This window comes from Pieris brassicae, chromosome Z (genome assembly GCF_905147105.1).
Source record: "Pieris brassicae chromosome Z, ilPieBrab1.1, whole genome shotgun sequence".
In the NCBI taxonomy this organism is placed as follows: domain Eukaryota; kingdom Metazoa; phylum Arthropoda; class Insecta; order Lepidoptera; family Pieridae; genus Pieris; species Pieris brassicae.
Genome location: NC_059680.1, coordinates 11,232,354 through 11,253,764, shown reverse-complemented (window position 1 = coordinate 11,253,764; position 21,411 = coordinate 11,232,354). Strand labels below are relative to the sequence as shown.

The window sequence follows — 21,411 nt, the reverse complement described above, 5'->3', positions numbered from 1 at the left end:
ACAAATGTTGATGGTTGATACTTCTAACTTTTCAACTTTAGTAATACCATAATATCGTACGAGTTGATACTTTACATTTGTGAAAGTCAGATCATTTGGTCACATTGTAATCACAAGACGTAATAAAATCAATGTATCACTGTTTGTCATAATTTTGTCTCAATTATGGTAAATTACTTGTGTTATTGTAGGTAACACGATAATATAAAGAAACAATGATCTGTCATTAACGAAATAATAAAAATCTTAAACTGTATAATATACTGATAAAAGAGATCTTATGATTTTAGCGCAATTACATATTTTTTTATAGACAAGAATAAGAAAAGAAAAGAAGAATGAACACCATATTGTTAAATTACTTAACGAAGTATTCGGATTTACTGACTACTTAGATTAGACATAAGACGACAAATCTTAAGTTAAACAGCTTCTATTTATAGTATTGTCTTTTGTTAATATAGCTTTTACGCATTGAAAGAAAACACTTTTTTACCGGATTGAAGCTATGTATTATTATAAACTTATAATTATTTTACATAATAGTTTTTATTTAACTTTTAGTTTAAAGGTGATTTGGCTAACTCAAAAGCAATACTATATAAAATAACTAAATAAAAGTTTTTTTTGTGTATTAAATATAAAAAAATGGGCTAAATTGAGATGATTGGTAACTCTAACATTTAAAAAATTTATATATATATATATATCATCTTTCAGAACATTCCACGAATGATGACATAAATGAATATGCCAATTGTCAATATACAGTCCAGACTCCACACCTCAACTCACTAGCTAATAGCACTTTTCACTTTTGCCTTTCGTTACTAGTAAAATCAGTATTTTTTAAATAATAAATATCTTTGTAATAAGTATAAATCTATAAATAGTTATAAATTTTCGAAAAACCGGTTGGAAGTGGGTGTTAACCAATTTTATTGGCAATTCTTCATTAATACGGGAAGAAAACCTAAATTAAAAGATGCCACCTGTAAGTTAATATTTTAAATTTTAATTAATTTTAATGATTGCATAACAAATATTATTATGTTGTTTGGTATTAATTATATATTTTATACGGGATTTACCATTATCGTATATCTAATGTATAGCGCTTATAACATTCATTTGCGCATCGCTTATATTGCACAGTTTTCCGGAAATGCTATATTGATTTTCAGCTAAGCGTTGCTATGGTAATATACTACACATTTGATGCATGACCTTTCACCTTTGTTTTTTTTGTTTTCAGCCACCAAAAAAGGCTCCTACAAAAGGCGCCAAGCAGATATTGGTGGAAAATGAAGCTACAATCAGCTTCTATAGGAACATGGCAGGAGCTTCTGGGTTATTCTATAACTCTGTTATGTTTGGAATTTATCATGATGAAGTCCGATCCTGGTTAATGGTAATAAATTGGTGTTAAAAATTAATAAATATTTATTTAACAATGAGTTCAATGAAATTGGATATTGTTGTTTTATAAAAAAGAAACTGATACATGTGAACGATAATATTCATGTCATAACTACCTAATTATTTTGTGTAAAATACCCATAAACATCATTATTATTGCATTTGCATTGTCATGCATGTTGATTTTCATTATTGTTATAGCTATAATAAAGGAAAAAAATAATAATTGATAAGTCAAAAAAGGACATTTATTTTAATAACATTTATATTCTTCATTACAGTTTATGAATGTATTTGTGTTGGTTATTTACCTTGGGAGCTACCAATTGATGAGATACATAAGTCGGCCAACATATTCTGAACTTGGACATCTTATAGACCCAGGCCTGGATCTTAACATGGAAGGTGGAATGGGCGAGTAAGTATCATTTCCTTTTTTCTTTTATGTTGAGAGTTGTTTTCTCTTTTGTTACTGCAAAAATGTTGAAAATATAAAGTGCACTTGTATGTACCAAGTCCAGATACTTGTGGTCTATAACATGTCATGCCTTTGGGGTAAGTCAAAATGGGATTAGCCACAGTACTCGCATGGCGGAAACAATTCAATTTGCTAGGTTTTTGAGTCCACAAGTGCAACAGTTTTTTGGAAGGGTTACTAAAGCAACAATAACTTCTTTTAGGCATATCAAAGATATCGTGATTCTAACGGCAATAGCACACATCACAGCAGTGATGTCCAATTACTTCTGGCTCCTATTGTTTCTCATACCTGCTCGTGCATTTTGGCTTATATGGAAGAATTTGTTAGCCCCATGGTTTTTCCAAGAGGCACCTGAAGACACCGAGCAAGATGAAAAGAAAAGGAAAAAAATTGAGCGCAGGATGAGGCGCCATCAGTAAAAAAACCTCTATTCTCAAAATAACTTATGTCGTAGATTGAAATATTTTGATTATCTGCATCTATGTTTGTTAATTGCTCTAGAATATGGTTTGAAATCATTATTGTAATTTACTTGGTCAATACCAATGGTTAGTGTGTTACGATCTATTGTTCTAAATTATAGGTCAATTAAGGTGAACTTAAAATTTTGCAAAAAATTAAAACTAATATCACTTTTAAATCATAAAAAGTAGCGAAGGATAAAAAACACATTACTTATCTTTAAAGTCCAACTTACATGGGAAAATAGGCCATGTATGTTTTATAAATTTAATAAGTTAGACTTTCCTAAGGTGCTAAATATGTTGGTTAAATTTTGCATAGCATCAAAAAATTTGGCAGTTTTGGGTCTAGGTCAAGTAAATTAAGTATAGTTTAAGGGTTCCAGTTTTATATTTTCAAACCCTTTTTATATTTTTACTCTTGGTGTTGTTATATTTCTTACTCTCAGCTGTTTTTACTAGGTGTTCTTAAACATTATATGAATGTGATAGATGTACTATGGTGTAATAAATATCATTATAATTTTTTATTTGCAGATTTATTAAGAAAAGTGGTATTATTATTTAGTTTGTTATTATTTAAGTTTTATAAAGTTAACAACTAAAAAGGTTGGTATTATAGATAAATGTTTTTAAATCTCTGGATGTATTTTGTGTAATATAATAATCAACATATTGGATGTTTATGAAAGCATAATGTATATCAATTATATTAAATAAACTCTGACAGTCAATATTTTTTTTTCCACTGGCTCAGGTTCTCTAAAACTTCCAATAAAGATACAGATCCTGTGGTTTTTATATACAATATCGAAAAAATTCTTAACATTCAATATAAAATTTCTTAACAGTATTAACTGTAAATATTAATTTATATATTTTTATAAAAAAAAGTAGGGTGCGTGCACACCCAGCACCCGAAGGGTCCTCTGGGTTTGGAACCGGTCTAATTTAAAAATCATAAAACTTTGTTTAAATACGGAAATCCATGGTTACTAGTATAAATTTATTAGCCGCGTAGACAACGTCCGCTACTTGGATGGTTTGCTTGATCCCGACCTTTCATTTGCGGAGCAAGTTCTGACGGTTAGGGATGATACATTTAGGATATGAGGGTTTGTCCTGCGAAATTTTGTTGGTCCTTCGGATACTGTTACTAGGGTGCTATAGTCATCAATAGTAAGGTCAATTCTTGAAACCAGCTGAGTCATATGGTCCCCTTATGAAAGTTATTATAGGAATATGATTGCGAAAGGGTGCAGAAGTTCCTTAAATTTTTTTATAAAAGAAGGTACAATTTTTACTCCTACTAAGTTCTTGATGGGTGTTTTAGGGTACAATTCATAAGAATTTCGTAGGGATTTAGCTGTAATCAAATTTGGTTTAAGCGTGATTAAGAACGAAACGGAAAGCGCATACTTGCTGGGAGTGATCATAAGACTGTACGTTCCGGACGATTATTACCGCTGCAATAACCTTTTGCTGTGCGTTCGGCTCGCACTGTCCAGCGTCAACAAGCTCCCATTCCTTGGTTACTCTCGTTGCTTTATGGGTTTCTCAATTTGTGAACCGTATGGGGGAAATATACTGTGATTTAAAAATATACCTGAAAAAGATTAAAGGATAGCAGGAGGTTTACAGTCAATTGTGTAAATAGCTTAATTGCATTTGCATTTGTTATTTTCAGTTAGAATTTGGCTATGTATAAATAAATAAATGTCTAAACAACAAGGATTTTAGCGATACCTTCAGAAATAGCACAAGGAAAATACATCACAAACAAATAAACTTAGCAAACTCCGGCATCTGTTCTGAAATTTTCATGAACTGCTACCTCTAATTGGCTTTCTAACTCTGCCTCAACTTAACCGTTGCAACTTAAAAAGTTATCTTACATCTATATTATTAACAATGTAAGCATTGTGAATTATACAATGGGTATAAGTATTGAAATTAAATGTATAAGTACATTTACCGAATTGTAAATGTCGAAGTCATACAATTTATGAGTGTAGGTAACATGGTTTTGCATAAGTAAAAATAAGTAAATTACCGCATATCGTTTCGTTGCTTAATGGATCCTCATTTAGTGACCTATAAACTGAAACGTTTTGGTATGAATAAGCAATGCAGTTGTTGTCGATAGAAACGCAATATGGTACACATCAGTAATTATTAATTACTAATTATAGACTGGTTCGGTCACACGAGTTTAGACTCGCACTCGTTACAATTTATTCGTATTGATTTAACCACAACAATTATGCGATCGTAATTAAAATACTACTTATTAGATTTTTGAAAATTGATTGCTTCTAATTCCTAGCATCGCAAAAAACATGCCTTGGAAACTAATATGTATTTATCGTAATGGAAGTATTTTTTAAAATAAAATAATGCAGGTTGATAGTTAAAAAAAATATCCTATTTCACTGAATTACCTTACAATTAAATTCCAGCTTAATACGATTATCCCAAGTATTACACCCGTAATACACCATATAATATGTAATTTAATGTTTTTTCCTCACAGTGGTTGCCTGAAAAAGATCGCTCGAAAGCTATAAGGTCGCAATTTACTTTTATTCAATTATTTAAATTGAACTGTATTTCAATATTACTGAGACAAAGTGTAAATAAATAAAATTAAAAGAAAATACAATCTTTCTGCAAATTCGTTAATAAACGTACATGCGAACGTAAATGTACGAGACATTTCCCACGTTTCTTTGTTAATTCTGGCCGATGCATTGCTAGCCCCCCAAAATTAAACATAGTGGGTGGGCCATAGTTTGCGGTGACAAGATTGAAATACCTCACAGCGTTAATCGATGTACATTCATGACCCTGATGGTATAGTGTATGTAGTATGGGTACGCCATTGTAATATCATAATTGATATCAATTTATCGGTCGAAATGGAAATTATGTTTAATCAATTGTAGTCTGCTTCTGGTGGGTCCATATATCCATAGGTATATCGACACACTGGATGTAGAATGTTCTATACCTGAGCCGCTTTAGTAGAATTATTGCTTTGGTATGTTATGTGTGGTGTATATATTATAAATATAGAGACAAAATAAGTAAATTTTAAGTTAATATTACAGGATGTGGTATCCACACGTCCAGACTGTCTGTGAAACAACTATTCCTTTTTCAATAAACAAGTTCTTTTTAATGATTAATTAATGCCCTGAAACTTAAAACGAAGCTTATAAAACGTTATAAAAGTCACAAGTCTAAAATCATTTATTCATACAGGTAACACAATGTACACTTATGAACGTAAAAAAAAAGAAATATACATTAAATACTTCTAATTTTACATTTACCAGTTCTCAAATCAAGGGCGTAGAACGGAGAAGAACTGGCAAGAAACTCTCCGCCGCTCTTTTTAATCGCCAAGTTTTTATTGTGTTACAGAACGTTTGTAAGGAGCTGCAACCATTACACCATGTTTCACATGACATCTTAAGTAATTAATAATAATAAAATAAATTAAAGACAAAGATCTGTCCTCTATCATCAGTAGGAATGGTGAAATAGGAGCACGCACATACATTCTCGTGGGAACACACAAATACATAGGCGAAATAACTAACGTCACCACATACACGGATTCAAGTCCGACCAGTCACCAGTAGTACCCATAGTTCACGGGTATGATACATCCAGTCATCTGGCTACTCGCCATATTTTAGGGAGAGGACAAGCCGACGTATGGACGCGCAAATCTCGCATTTGCCTCCGAATGTATAGGATATTGCCCAATAGATATCAATATTAAAAATAACTTATTGTATGGACAAACAATGTCGTAAAAATATAACGTAGACCTAGTTTAGAATTGTGAATATCATAGTATATTTTATAAATCAACTTGTATTTTCAAACTCGAAACTATTTCCTCCTGCAGATGTGCTCTAGCGATTCGTGCAATCTATAATTTAAAATGTAGGGAATCTCTGAGAGATTTTTCATGGAAATTAATATATTTATGAAAATATTATGTATGTATACAAAAATAGTGAGTTTACTGGAATAGAATATACGCATAATACTCGGAACAAACGCAGGCTGCAATTTCCGTGTACTAGAATATCTAAAGTGAGTCATATTTTTTTGGGAAAAGGGATACTTTTCCTTAATAAAATCCCTTTTTATTATCCCATTTAATAAATTTAAGATATGTGTTAAAGAAAAGCTGTGTAAAGTGTAAAAAGGCTTACTACAAAGTTAACAATTATCTAGTTGATAAAAGGGCCTGGGACTAGTGCTAGACAGGCTGCTTCTAATTAATTTGCAATATTTGTTTTAAAAGAGTACCGAGAGTTTTTTACGCCGGCTTTTTCTCTTGGCCTACACTCGCTGTCTTCTTTGCCGATGAGTACGAATGTTTACCGATTCAAGTGAATGAAAATATCTTATATTCCATGATAAATATATTTTATTTTACTTTATATATAGTTATAAATCCAACGAATTATCGTTCAAACATGCTCTGAACCCGGATCTTTATTATAGCAATTTGGTGTTGATATACCACATACCAATCATTAAACGAATTAGCGCCTAGAGTTGACGATTATTCGTTACCCGTACATTTGTTTAGTCTGTGTACTCCATTGGTTCAATTGGTGGCTAGGATGTTATAGAATATACGTACAATGACATTATATTTTTTAATTAGACAGTCGTCATTGTTATAAAAAAAATATGAAATTTACAAAATGTCTATAAATTTAAATCCCTTGTAAGACCCATATGAAGCCATAGCGATTAATTTGATGTTTAAAAACCGACCCAACGGTGGTTTATTATCAATTCAATTCAATTACTAGTTGACTGTCCGACTTGACAAGCCTTTTGAGCAGTCCCTTTTTAGGAAAATGGAGATCTGACTCTCCCCTGCTGCCTTTGTACGAGAGGCTACTATTTAGGGGTCTTATAAATATCTATAAAACAAATAAAAGAAAAACGCTTTAATGTATAAAGCAAGCAAGCTCTTATGACAGGGACAGGGTCTCGCTTTATCACAAATGTTTAATTAAAACTGTGACAAAGTAGCTTTTGTTAATTTAATTAATTTTGCATAAAAATGATACCGGCCACTACCGAAGAGAAAATATGTTTTTTCTACGTTCTAAACTCACCTGTACCGGAATTCTATCCGTCAAGTATCAAGCAGGGATACTTTAATCATGCGTTCTTTGAAATTATTAAATAATAATTTGAAAAAAGGTCAACCAAAGAAATGGAGCGAGATTTGTTAGAAATGTAATCAGAACAGAATATTATTTATTGTGTGGATATTGCGAAAGTATATTTTCTCGTTTGACTCCAGCAACTGAAGCCCAGTAAGAAATATTGTTTAAAAATTGTATTCGTTTAAAATTCGAGTTGTGAAGTAGTGTTGTTTAAAATATATAAAGGGTTAAACAATTAAATTATTTTGATAAATAATTTACATCTTAATAGAATGAATGAAACAATGTATTCCACATTGTTTATAAGTATCACGTAAAGAGTCTAGTACATACTCACGCTTGCCCTAAGCCTATGAGGTATTAATTATAACGAACGCTTTATGCTCAAATAGTTATTCCAAATTTAGCATCCTTATATTCTGTACATATACCTCCTTCAACCCTTTTAATGCGTGCTCCATGTCCATACTTGCAATTTCTTTCCGTCGTGAGTCCTCCACTCTAGTTACAAAGATTACAGTATAGATACCCATTCATAAATAGAATATGTTATTTTCCTTATATTTATCGTCTTATTTCCGTACTACTAAGTAATAAATAATACAGCACTGTATTAATATATATAATACAGACTCTATAATATAAATAATACAGACTCGCGCGTTCATATATTTGTATAAATATTTGACATACGTTTTTATGCTCGTCAATACTTTGTCAAACGAGAGCCATCTTCAGTTGTTATTCTATAAAACAACTGGGGCTACCGACAATGTCCTAGTATTATCTATGCAGAGTAGACGGGCAATAATAAACGGTTCAATTATAAGTCTTTTCTAGAACTTTGATTTTATCTCTTTGAAATAGAGACGGGGGCGAGGGGTTCATAGGCGCTAAATAAAGGTGACCCCAGAGCTGGTTCTTCACTAAACGAATAAGTACAACGAGGAAATACTTCCAGCAGTAAAGGTATTTTTTAATTTGTTATATTAAATCACAAACATTTGTTACAATTTTTGACGTGACAACGTCTTATAATTCGATGAAACCGGCTGCACGCACGAAAAAACATGACTCATGCGGCATTACCTCGCTCTGAGATGTTCCATTTAAGGCTTGAAGTGTAAGCGAGAGCGCGGAACGAGCGACAAAGAGGCACAATTGGCCTCCGCGTTCGACAGCGTTCGACATCGGTCTCTCAAGTGAGCGATGAAAAAAAAATTATATAATTGTATTTATGAGTACAAATAAATGTAACTTGATCAATTCAATTGTGATTTCCATTTACCTACTTCTCTATATCCATACAAAATATATATCAAACAAATAAAATTAAAATTTTCTTTTGAAAAAGCAACCATTTCGTCAGTATTTTCTTATGACGTACTCACGTTCAACTATCGTCAGTAAACCGACTTTACAGACAACCGATTTTCTTACTGTAATTATTATTATATAATAATTAGGTTAAGAATATTGTAAATACTGTATATTTGTGTGTTACAAATAAATTTTGTTGTATCTCTGGGAATACGTATCCTTTTACATGACTCAGATTGTGTAACGAAACCTGACGGGCGCTTGAAACTCGTCTAGGATGAGAGTACGTAAGCCTTTTCAATTACTCTCTAAGTGCAAATGTAGCGGAGCTTACGTTCGTACGCCTTCATATACTAGTAAGGCTAGGTAATTTTCATATAGCAATATTGAGCGTTTGCACCACTTACTTTAGAGTTTGCGACCACTTGACATCGTCATCAGATTTCCGGCTACATCGTTGCTACGTTGAGAAGTGCTTGAGGTTGTATCGCCCCAATGCCGAAATCATTCTCTTTACCGAATGAGACTTGCGCGTCGACGTCAGCCATCCTGAGGGAAACGGAAACTGCTTCTAGATGCTTCGATTAGTCTTTTAGCCAATTCCGATGATCGATCAGACCTGACCAGGTATAGCGCGCCTGCATTCCCCTATTGGTAGCGGTGACGCATCGGGGGTGCGAGAGCGCATTTTTGCGGCTCCATCCCTCCAGTGGGCTATATAAGGTCTATATCGAAATTGGGTGTCAAAAAATCATCGGAAAAGATTTTTAGTGTAAAGGGATATTTTCTTTGTTTGGTTGAGTCCAGGCTATTTCCTAAAAGCCTATCTGAAATCATAAGTCTACGTCTGCCAGACTGGTACATGCCAGGGTAAAATATATTTTTATTCAAATATTAGGTCCTTACATATGAAATTGGCGAATTTCGTACTGGCCACTTTAATCACGATGTTCTCCTCTTTGGTAAGGAATTCAAAATTTAAATTTGTACAGCTATTTACTCATGTATTTGTGCTGCGATGACCGTCATTCATTTGTTTTTTTCTGTTTGCGTCACTCATTTTATAAAATGGAAAACTTAAAGTAACGCATTATTTACGTGTACGAGTTCCGCCGTGGCACTAGTGCTGCGGAAACGACTCGAAGGGTGAATGATGTGTATGGCGGTCATGTTGCAAAAGAAAACACAGTTCGTTTTTGGTTCCAACGTTTTCGTTCTGGAAATTTCGACCTGCAGAACAAGCCCCGTGGACGGCCTGAGACCCAAGTTGATAATGAAGTATTGAAGGCTATTGTGGAAGCGGATCCATCGCAAACCACGTCCGAGTTGGCTGCAGGCTGCGGTGTTAGTGATAAAACTGTTTTAATTCACTTGAAGCAAATTGGGAAGATTAAAAAGCTTGAAAGGTGGGTACCTCACGAATTGACTGAAGCAAACTGGCAAACGCGCGTCGACTGCTGCGTTACATTACTGAACCGGCATAATAATGAAGGTATTTTAAACTGAATCATTACCTGTGATGAAGAATGGATTCTTTACGATCATCGGAATCACTCAGCGCAATGGTTTGGTGGACTAGTGCCGGTATTGTTCATTGCAGTTTTCTCAAATCTGGCCAGACTATTACTGCTGATGTCTAATGTCAGCAATTGCAAACCATGATGGAAAAACTAGCGGCTAAACAACCTAGGCTGGTCAATCGCTCCACGCCACTGCTACCAAATTAGAAGAGCTTCAATTGGAATGTCTAACACATCCTCCGTACTCCCCGGACCTTACTCCAACAGATTACCATTTTTTTTCGAAATTTGGACAACTTCTTGCAAGGGAAAAAATTTAACTCTGATGGGGCAGTCCAAATCGCCTTCACAGATTTTATTGATTCCCGTCCGACCGGTTTTTTTAGTAAAGGGATTGATGAACTACCTATGAGATGGCAAAAGTGCATAGAAAACAATGGTTCATACTTTGATTAATTAAATATATTATATTTAAAAATATTCGACTTTTGTTCCTCCCATACAAAACGCCAATTTCATATGTAAGGACCTAATATATTACTCAGACCAACTGGATGATTGATTTGTCAAATTCAAATTGCGGCTACGCTACAATACAAATATGATAAAACTCGCCACCATACAGAAACCGAACAATAATATTATTTTTTATCTATAAAACACAATAGTAAGTTTGAAGTTATAAACAAAGTGTCATATAAGAGAATTTATAAGTCGAGCTATCTAAGTCAATGCGCTAAGTCGGTTTATCAAACGATTTACAGTATACCTGTCAGTCGTGTGCACTAGGGGCAGTTGAATTGATAGTGTCGAACACATACGTCAAGCTGCCATCTTCATATCCATGCTTCATTGTTTGTGTTATCTTGCATTATTGATAAGCATTTGGCTTCTAAACTAAGCGGGTAAGCCGTTAAGTACAAAATTCAGACTGTTAGGGGTTTAGGGTGGATGTAGGATTGTACGATGTAAATCTCGCATTTCAAGTACTGAAACAAAAGATTATATTGCCTTAAATTCGAAGGAATAGGTTTTTAAAGTCAAATATAAATCAATATTGTTGTATTCATACTGGCTCTTATGAACTAACGGAAAGATTTATCGTTGGGACATTGCTAAGTAATACTCCTGAATGTGAAAAACGGATTTGACATACAGGAATCATAATTAGCGCAAGTGAAAAAACCCCACTAATCGATCTAAATACGAAGTATGTAATGAAATTCCTGTTTTCTTACGAAGTCAAAACTGTATACCTAAGTATAATAAAATATTAAAATTTTAATGAAATGGAATATTGGATTTTCATTATGCATTAAAGTTTTTAAACCACCGGTGCACCTGTAACGACACCTGCATAGTTATGACGTCATACCCTGAAACACGCTCACGAAGTTATTCTGATCGTTGATATATAATAACATCTACACCTTAAAGGGAGTCTTCAGGGTTTAGACTGGTAGATTCTCTCTTTAGATGGAAAGTGCAGAACCTTGCCTGATTTATGTTCGACTCAAGCGTGAGCGTGGAGACGAGAAGATGCCTCCCTATAAAGAACAATAATATATCTGTATCCTGGGCACCTGCCCATGTCCCATTTAGGCGTGGATTTACGCTATATGTAGGTGTCCAAAAAGTACTCTTTGTTTTCATATACTAAAATGCCCATTAATAAATAAAAGTAGTATTATCACAATTTTTTATAGAACGGAAAACATATATGTTTTAGTTTCTAAAAATTTAATATTGGTTACGGAATTTTAATGTTTCAAATGGTATTGCTATAATTAAAACTGAAAACTAATTAGTTTTAGTCAACTTTCTGCGACTCAAATTGATTTTACACGAATACTCCTTCGAGTTAATGTTAATAATATAGCTGGCGTAACCGTAAATGGAATAAATACATTATTTAGGTGAGCTGAAAAATTTTTAGGCTGACAAATAGATGACGCTACTAGTATTAAATAAATATTATATTTTGTTAGCCATAACCTTCAGGCACGTGTATATATTTGACAACTGCCGTACTATTAGTTTGTAAGATATTATTTTGAGTGAAGAAACTTTTGTTTGTTTAAAAAAAAATGGAATTTCGTGTTTATAAATCACTGCTTTTCAGCGAAAAAATTCTATTGAAGCCAAGGCTTGGATTGGTAAACATTATTCGGACTCGAAGCAGGAGACAGCAGAGGAGCAGGACCAGGAGAAGTAGTTTGCTAAGTATAAACGAGACGTAATGAGCACCGAGGACGATGCACGGAGTGGACAAAGAGGCAGACCAATAAAACATCTAAAAACCTCATAAAATAATTTTGGATAACCAAAAAGTGAAGCGACCTGAGAATCCTGATATGCTCCAGATCTGAGTGACCGCCACCGATGTTTTCAGATCTCAAGACAATGCTCGCTGGACATACATTGTGCACTGATGAAGAGGTAATTGTCGATATTGTAGTCTTTGTTAAGACTAAGCTCTCAAAGGCAAATAATCACATCAAATTCTGTCGAAAGTGACGCCGCTTCGAGTCCCACAAAAAGCAAAATCTATAAAGTATGATTCTTTAATCATGTATCATTGATGGTGAAAAATGATTCAAGCTTTTTACTCGCTTGCAGGCCTATCTATTTATAAGGAGAGAAACGCGGTCTCGCGGTCTCTCTGGCTGTGCGTGTCCATGGGCGGCGGTTTGACTTAACATCAGTTGAGTCTCCAGCCCGCTTTTCCCTAGTTTAATTAAAAAATCAACGTAAGCTCTGATAAGTATATTATATATTCCATACAATGAATATGTTACTAGACATAAATACAATTCTTTAAAATATTACGTCCGTTATATTACGTCGCATAGTCCACGTCCCAACCAGTATTAAGTAAAATAAAATAAAAACACGTATTCGAATATTATTTCTGAAAGCTTTTAAATGAATACTGTAAAGTATATTTTAAGTAATCCGATAAAAATAATTCATCGGAAATTTTACGAAATTCTCGAAATAGTTCTTTGAATAAAATAAAATTGTATGTATGGTATTAAATGTTATTATTGTTACAACTGTGTGATCCTCGGTGTGACCATCTCGTAAAATAAACCGATTAATTGGGAGTTCACTCAACGTTATTAAATAAGTATGTGATAATTTTGCTGGAATTGTTTTTCATTATTTTACGTGATTTTTGTTATCTTAATTATAATTTTATTCGTTACATTTATTTATCAATTTGTTGCGTTTATTCCGTTTAAAATTATATTAATACGTGTAAGATTAACTTTTTTGTTTAAAAATAGATTAACAAATTTTATTTCTTAAATAAATTATATATATGTATGTGAATGTGGATAGGTGATAATTTATGACTATAAATTATTTATAGGAAAATTGGACATTGATGTTAAGTGAATCTATTGGTAATCATAATGCAAGGAAACCCTATCAAGAATAGGAGGTTTTCCGAAGACGTATTTGTTTGTAAATATGTTGTTACATATATTTTACGCTGGATATTATTACATTACAATAAATAAGTACCGCAATACAGCGAGAAAATGCTGCCAGCATTAAAGGCACACTGTCACAGGGACCAAACTTTTTAAATATTCTTTAATTTTTTATTTGTCAAGTTTCAATTTTTAGTTATATATATTAACATTACTATAAAGGTTAAGAGTTTTAGCTAGTTAGAAGAATATTTTAAGCATTTGTCCATCTTATCGTGATAACACATTGCTGCAATGAAAACAGTGAAATTTAACTTTAGTTCAAAAAACGGTACGTTAAAGGGTTTAACATTGATAAGAAATTAATAAAAACTTATATTTTTGCTTCATTTTTTTATATCGTTGTCGTAATTTTACGCGAACTGAAATCAATGCATGTGGTAACCCTACGGTCAGTCCGTGGAAGTCGCGGCTAAAGCTCACTCGCAGCATCATTCGCTTGCAACGGTTCGGACGCGGCGGTCTCCTCTTGCCTCACTATGAGGCCTCCAACTATCCTCAAGTACCTACTCCTGTTCAACATATTCCTATTATCCCTTTCGGAATGCCCGCAACGCTGCCAATGTGACCGAAACGCGGTACGGTGCCTGCACCAGGGTCTACAAGCGATTCCTAAGACACCGCAAGAAGCTCATACTTTGTAAGTAAACTTTTGAAAAGTTGCTTGGCGCGTTTTAAATTTAGAATTGCGAATTCAAATGCATTGCGAAAACCAGTATTACTACTGGATCGGTTTAACGATTAAAGTTTGGCGTTCATGTCGTTTCGAGATTTACATAAGTTATGTAAACATTAGCTCTTGCTCGCCTTGGTGTTGTTGATTGAAAAAAAATATTTGAATGACCAGGTATTATATTTAAAATGTTTGTTCAACTTATTTGCGGACAAACAGTCGTAAAGTGTTCTTAAAATTTAAATACTTCAATATAAGTAGTTCTTACAAGTTTTTTTTAAATAGAGAACAAACAATTCAATTTTTTTTAAATTAATTTGGTTCCAAAATTGTGAAATGTATAGGTTTATTTAAATTAATTTTACAACTTTTATTTTATCAAAAAACGCGAATAGTTTCACGATTCTAGCAAAATATCATTCGTTGTAATTAAAAAAACCAGAAGGACGAGGATATTGAACGCGCACTTTATTTTTGTGTAGTTCAGTTCGATTTTCAAAAAATATTTTCGTAACCCGTAATTTCGTAATAAAATAATTACCGTTCATAGTAATTCTCAAAGACATGATTTATTAATACATTTAAGAAATATTGATATTTAAAGCTGTTTAATACATTTGGAAGTACATAGGGTAATTTTTTAAAATATTATATTCAATAACTTCTAAAACTTTATCTTCACACGATTGCTATATTCTAAAATATACATTGCTCGAATCTAAGTTACTTCGAAACGTCGAGTTATATTACAATATTTTATTGTGGAATTAAAAATACGGGGAGGTTCTATTAAGAAAATAACATCTAAATAATAGTCCTATATATATACCTTAATAAAGTATCAAGCGACAAATTTTCAATAACGTTAGTTCAATTGCTATTATATATATATAAACTTATTTAATTTTGGTGACAATATTGTATAATTTCGTTCTATTTCTAACTTCTCTGTAAACTCTTAGTTCTTGCACAGGTTGCCTAAAAGCTTTGCTTATAGACAATAAAGCTCGTTGCAACTGAGCTTTTAGATTGAAAAATAATAATGAAATCAGTGGCGCTTCAACCTTATAGGTTTATGTATCTATATCATGATCATTTGTCTATAATCAGTAGGTGATTAGCCTCCTGTGCCTGACACACGACGTCGACTGTTTGGGTCTAAGGCCGGTTTTAAACATGGAATGTTAAAAGTGTACATAGATACGACCTCAGGGAAGAGGTCACTAGGCCAACGCTACTCTAACCTCTAAGCTGTGACATGAATCGAATTATATATATTATATATATATATATTAAATGAAAATGCAGAGAAATATATCTTCGTCATAATTTTACAATTACGAGCATTCTTCAAATTTGAGTGATTCGATATAGCTTCCTTCTATAATGAAACAACAGTATGACTGGAGAATATTTGCGCCAAGGACACCGGCATGTCAAAGTCAAAAACTTACGACGGGTGGTACCACTGATGACCTACTATAAAAATAGTTCTTATTTAGAGAGAGACAGAAAATATTAAGCATGCGTGATAAGAAATATAAAAAAAAATTGTCCAATTTATCTATTGAATTTTTTTTGTTATAAAAGTAAAGTCCTTCAATAAAAGAGTGTACCAATTGTTAAAACGCCGTCAGGGCAGTTGCGAGCCTTATGGCAGTGTGAGTGTCCATGGGCGGTGGTATCACTTAACAACAGGTGAACCTCCTGTAACATAAAAATAAAGATAGACCAATAGTAAAAGGATCCGAATTTAATACCTAATAGTAGATGGTTTTCTGTTGAAATACGACATCAGATGTCGGAAAAAGAGTAAAGAATAGCAAAAGTACATCTTTTGTTCGTTTTTGTAGCGAGCTTTTAGCTTAATGCTAAAGTCAAACTTAATTTAGTACTCATAAATAAGCCATCTTTCTGTTTATTCGAAGGACTGGGTTTCTGTATCCGGTTCATTGAATTCCCTTATACATATACAATTTATTTGACAAATAGAAAAATTCAGTCGTTTATTGTGCGTTTGCAATTTACACTCAACAATTCCAAATTCCATAGAAGCTTTAGTATTTATTTTAATATTTACAGAGATACATATTATCCTTACAGACTATGCCAATACGGTAATGTCCATATATAATTAAGTATGTAATACTAAACACATACTCAATATCGCTACATTTAATTCACACTGCGAACATATAAATACATATGTCGATATGTAGAATGCAGCTTTCAGTAAGTGCATCGTCTTTGTTAACGGCGGTCTGTGTAGCGGACTGGTTCTGGCCTTTGCCAAACAACTTGGTTTTCGCCGTAGCACATATCCCATAGGTACAAAGAAACCTTGTTCTTTAAGTACATTCGTTCTGCACACCACCCCCCGCAAGACTTTCAGTTTATAGTACGCCAACTGTAAGTCTCGTCTGGTTTTCAATTTCTTGTACATTAAAGGACTTAGCTTGATTTATTCTTAAATGAATTTTAGACGCCCCATTCAATTTTTAACACGCCATCAGCTAATCGGTCTGTATGGACTGACTTCGTAATAGGCACACTACTAATGAATTAAATGGTTTGTTTAGTATCTACTCGCTCACCGTACGCAACAAAAAAACGATTAAAAGACTTGTTCATGAACACACATTACACAGAGTTGGAGAAGCAACTGAGACCTAACACGTAGAATTTAAATAACATAACACACACTTACATGCAAACACAAAATCATTTGAATGAGTGATTTTATCACGCATATTATAAACGGGCAAAAAAAAAGGATGTGAAAAAAAATGTTTGAGAAATCTTACACATAATGTATTCATTTGGTGTTATTGAAATTAAAATAAATATCGTATATTATTAAGATTATAAGAATCTTTCCATTTTTATGATTTTAAAGCAAAAACCACTCTTACTCTTTTCAGTCAAACTTTTATAACGACTAATTAATATTAGCTGTCCCCACGAACTTTATTTCGCTTTAATATGATTTTTTACTCGGCTACCATTTTAGTAGCTACATAATATATTAAACATTTTATATGACACCCCTTAGAGACTGTTCGCTTTTCCCAATAAGTGCTAAATAAAAACTAAAGTTTTCTTATTTTCTCTCCCTAAAAACCTTCCTCGGTTCAAGGAATAAATATAAAATTTTACTCGAACCGCTCAAACCGTCTCCGAGTTTCATTATATTGAAACTCTTCTAAACAGAGGAAAGTTGCGCTTGATATTTATAACAGCCAATTATTTCCTTCCATTGTAATATCTATTTCAGGAATCTAGAAGCATTACAATACTTAGTATTCACCGCTCGATCCTTCGAGGAGTGTCTATGGGTATTACGAATAATAGTATTCGAGGCTATTAGTGATTGTATTGTGTGCAGTTTAAAATCTTCAGAATATGCAATTATTATATAATAGATTTATTTAAATAAGCTATATTTCTTTTATCCGCTTATGATTTTTTTTACTTTTGTGAGAGCCTAGCCGTGTGTTCACAATAGGCCCCGAGCGCATTTTTGTTATTGAAAATAAATATTTCGTCTGATTTTTGCTTTGAACTGGTGTTTGTTCGAGATTTTCGAATTTCTATTCATACAACGTGCATGATATACGATGTATCGTAAATAGTGTTCAAAATCCTTTTAAATCGACTTCAAAAAAGGAGGTTGTTAGTGATCCATATGTTAGGTTTGTTATGAATAAATTGTATTATTTTAATTTTGTATCATAAATTAGTAAATACTTCATAAACTTATAAACATAAATTTCTCGGAAATTAAAAATCATGTCAAAATTACTTTAATTAAAATTATGTACTTTTCAAGTCAGGAACACTTATCAGAGCTTTCGAGTTATAGTTTTAGAATTATATCCAAGCATTAATGGAAAAGAAAATATGTATCTTTATGACTGATAAATATCAACAACAGGTAATTAAAATCGATAAAAAATTCTAAATATAAACGTTTATTTTATATAATATTCTATGATCATGACAACATAGGTTAGTTTTATTGTATGCAAAATTAATTCGAGGATTGTAGAGATATTAGAGTACGTTTAATTGAGAGGCGCAGACGGATCGGTAACGAGTTTATATTGAATAATATTTGTTAAGGTGAAATGACTATAATTTAACAATGTTCCTATGGAAAAAGTCTTAAGACGAGATTTAACTTCACCTAAGCAAGTGCTAGTGAGCAGTGTTGGCCGAGTGGCTTCAGCGTGCAACTCTCATCCCTGAGGTTGTAGGTTCGATTCCCGGCTGTGCACACGTGGACTTTCTTTCTATGTGCGCATTTAACATTCGCTCGAACGGTGAAGGAAAACATCGTGAGGAAATCGGCTTGCCTTAGACCCAAAAAGTCGACTGCGTGCGTCAGTCACAGAAAGCTCACCACCAAGGATCAAGGATCACCTTCATGCCTATGAGATTAAAAATGATCAAACAGATACAGAAATCTGAGGCCCAGACCTAAAAAGGTTGTAGTGCCATTGATTTTTTAAGCATACGATTAAGTGCATACAATACAATACAAAAATGGACGCCGTATATGTATCTTTTATGATATATGTTTCATTTTACCTCAACGATAAAGACTAAGCTATCGAAAGCTATCTATTTAACGGAACCGTGGGGACTGCAAAAGAGTCAGCGTACTCGAGTTAGTTGGAAAAGACACTAAATTTTTAGTTTGGGGTCTTGATTGCTGAAGCAAAAATACAGGTCAATTTGACCGAGACAGAGAGTGAAGCTGAAACCGTCAATACATACTAAACATACACGAGAGTCATACACAATAAGTTTTTAGAAAAGGTACCCTTTTAAAATTCTGAAGTTTACCCAAAGAAAAACATATTGGCTGAACACACCTTAAATACAACTGGTAAACTTAAGTGAAAAATGGTGTTGCTGTCTTCAAATTTTTAACATCTAATTTAACCTATATTGTATTAATTACTCTGGTCTATCGCAGGCCTAAAAAACACAATTACCAATAAGCACCACATTAACATTTACCTTCGAAAATATTTCAGTAATTTCTTTGATCAAAGCGTGAAAAGCTCGCGAATATTTGCAACATTTAAAACAGATTATTTACGCTTGCAACATATTGTCTAATACAATTTAAAACTCGAGCGTGCATACCTTTAGTTTAAAAGTTCATTTCAACTATTTATTGTTCTAAACTGTTTCAGATTTTTGCTTTTTGTTAACAATTTATATTTGTTTGTCACGGTGACAAGCTTTATAAGCTCTTCTAACTACGCCGTGTGTCATAAACTTTTCTCAATATTACTCTTTTTCTAGTTCTCGTTGGAATTAAGCTTTGTATTTTATTTGTTAAAAGCAAGCAGATAATGAAATAGCGATGCATGGACAAAACTCAGAGTTTCCCTACGTATAACATTATTTGTAATGGGCGTTGGATAATTTAAATATGTATGTACTTCCATCGCAAATCTAACTTTAATGTGTGTATTTATTTGATAAGATAATATTATTGTGATATAAGTACTTTATTGAAAGAACTATAGGAAAATTAAGTTGCATTAAAGTTATTATTCTTGGTATATGCAGTTCGTTAGAGAATTCCTGTGTTTAGCCAATTATCGAGTCCTTGGAAAGGGGTATCAAATATACAAAGTTGCTGTTAGGAACTTAGCTGTGAAAGCAGTGATTTATTACAGTTTATTTTATATTCTGAAGGTGTCAAAGTTCTAACGCAGACAATTTTTCACTACCATAATAAAAAATATTTTTGAAATTATATATTATTGGTACATAATTTCGTTTAATAATTAAATACGATAAAGGTCACGTTAATTAATTACAGCCACGCATTAAAATTTAGAGTGTTTATTTAAATGCGGAGTTTATTCGAATTTACTCTACATTGCTTTGTGTGGTCTGCATTCACATGCCACAAACATTGGTATAAAATTTACCTTTTTGCTGAAACGTGGCTGGTTATGTGGTCTAGTTAACGTTATTTAGATTTCATATAGATATTTGAAAAAGCTGGAGGAGGAACTTCTTAAGAGGTTCCGATCAATGGTGCTGAAGGCAGTTAGGATATCTAGTAACAAGAAGAAATATAACTGATATTCCGAGTATTCAACATTTGTAAAAAAATTAAATAAACGGCCTTTATTATTAATATAAATGAAATTAAAAACAGTTCAGTCTCAAATGTTTTGAATTGGCTTTAAAGCGTATATTCCCACCAGCACTTTAAATTTGCTGACATATATGCGAACCGAACATTACCACGACTTTAGCTGGACTCGTAAGTCACAGTAAGCCAGTTCAACCAGCGAAAATAAAAAAAAGTTCCCTAGTGTTGTCTAATCTCGCGGCATCGCCACTCGCGAACACCTCGCCACAAAACGCTATAATTGTTATTGTCCTACTTATAAAATTATAAGAGAGGCATAAGTATATTTATAACTAAGTGTACGTACACAATATGTCAAAGCTGTTCATGAAATTCGCAGAATATCTTAGAAACGTGCTTGCTTGACACATTGCTATTCGATTTGCATTTCCATTTGTGGAGCGAGGATTGTAAAGTCTATTTCTCTATTTTAAATAAAATGCAGAGTGCAAAATAGGGGTTTTTAAATGGCGCTATTGTTTGTGTAACAAACGTAGGTTAAAAGTTGATATAACTTGAGTGGATTTTTAAAAGCTGACAGATGTGTATCGTTATTTATTCATCTCGTTATTTAAGCTTGATATACAATTTAACGTAATAAACCAATGTAACGTAGCAAAATATAGCAATGGAAACTTGGTGGTACAAACTTACAACTAAATGA

The 21,411-nt window shown here is 32.9% G+C and overlaps 2 protein-coding genes across 2 annotated transcripts in view; both read left to right on the top strand.

The window, feature by feature from the left end:
- Positions 1-769: 769 nt before the first annotated feature.
- LOC123718945 (transmembrane protein 208) lies at positions 770-3,076 on the top strand. Its single transcript, XM_045675955.1, has 4 exons — positions 770-994; positions 1,256-1,411; positions 1,701-1,837; positions 2,100-3,076. The coding sequence occupies exons 1-4, from the start codon at positions 986-988 to the stop codon at positions 2,317-2,319; spliced, it is 522 nt and encodes a 173-aa protein (XP_045531911.1). The 5' UTR covers positions 770-985; the 3' UTR covers positions 2,320-3,076.
- An 11,250-nt stretch (positions 3,077-14,326) lies between these two features.
- Positions 14,327-21,411, top strand: part of LOC123718472 (peroxidasin) — a 29,333-nt gene continuing 22,248 nt past the window's right edge. The window contains exon 1 of the mRNA XM_045674989.1: positions 14,327-14,551. Within this exon, the coding sequence (XP_045530945.1) occupies positions 14,391-14,551 (161 nt within the window). The 5' untranslated portion in view covers positions 14,327-14,390. The remainder of the gene's footprint in view (positions 14,552-21,411) is intronic.

Coding starts and splice junctions, on each gene's coding strand:
- LOC123718945 (XM_045675955.1), top strand. Junction 1,412..1,700: donor AAGTCCGATCCTGGTTAATG/GTAATAAATTGG, acceptor TCTTCATTACAG/TTTATGAATGTATTTGTGTT. Junction 1,838..2,099: donor ATGGAAGGTGGAATGGGCGA/GTAAGTATCATT, acceptor AACTTCTTTTAG/GCATATCAAAGATATCGTGA.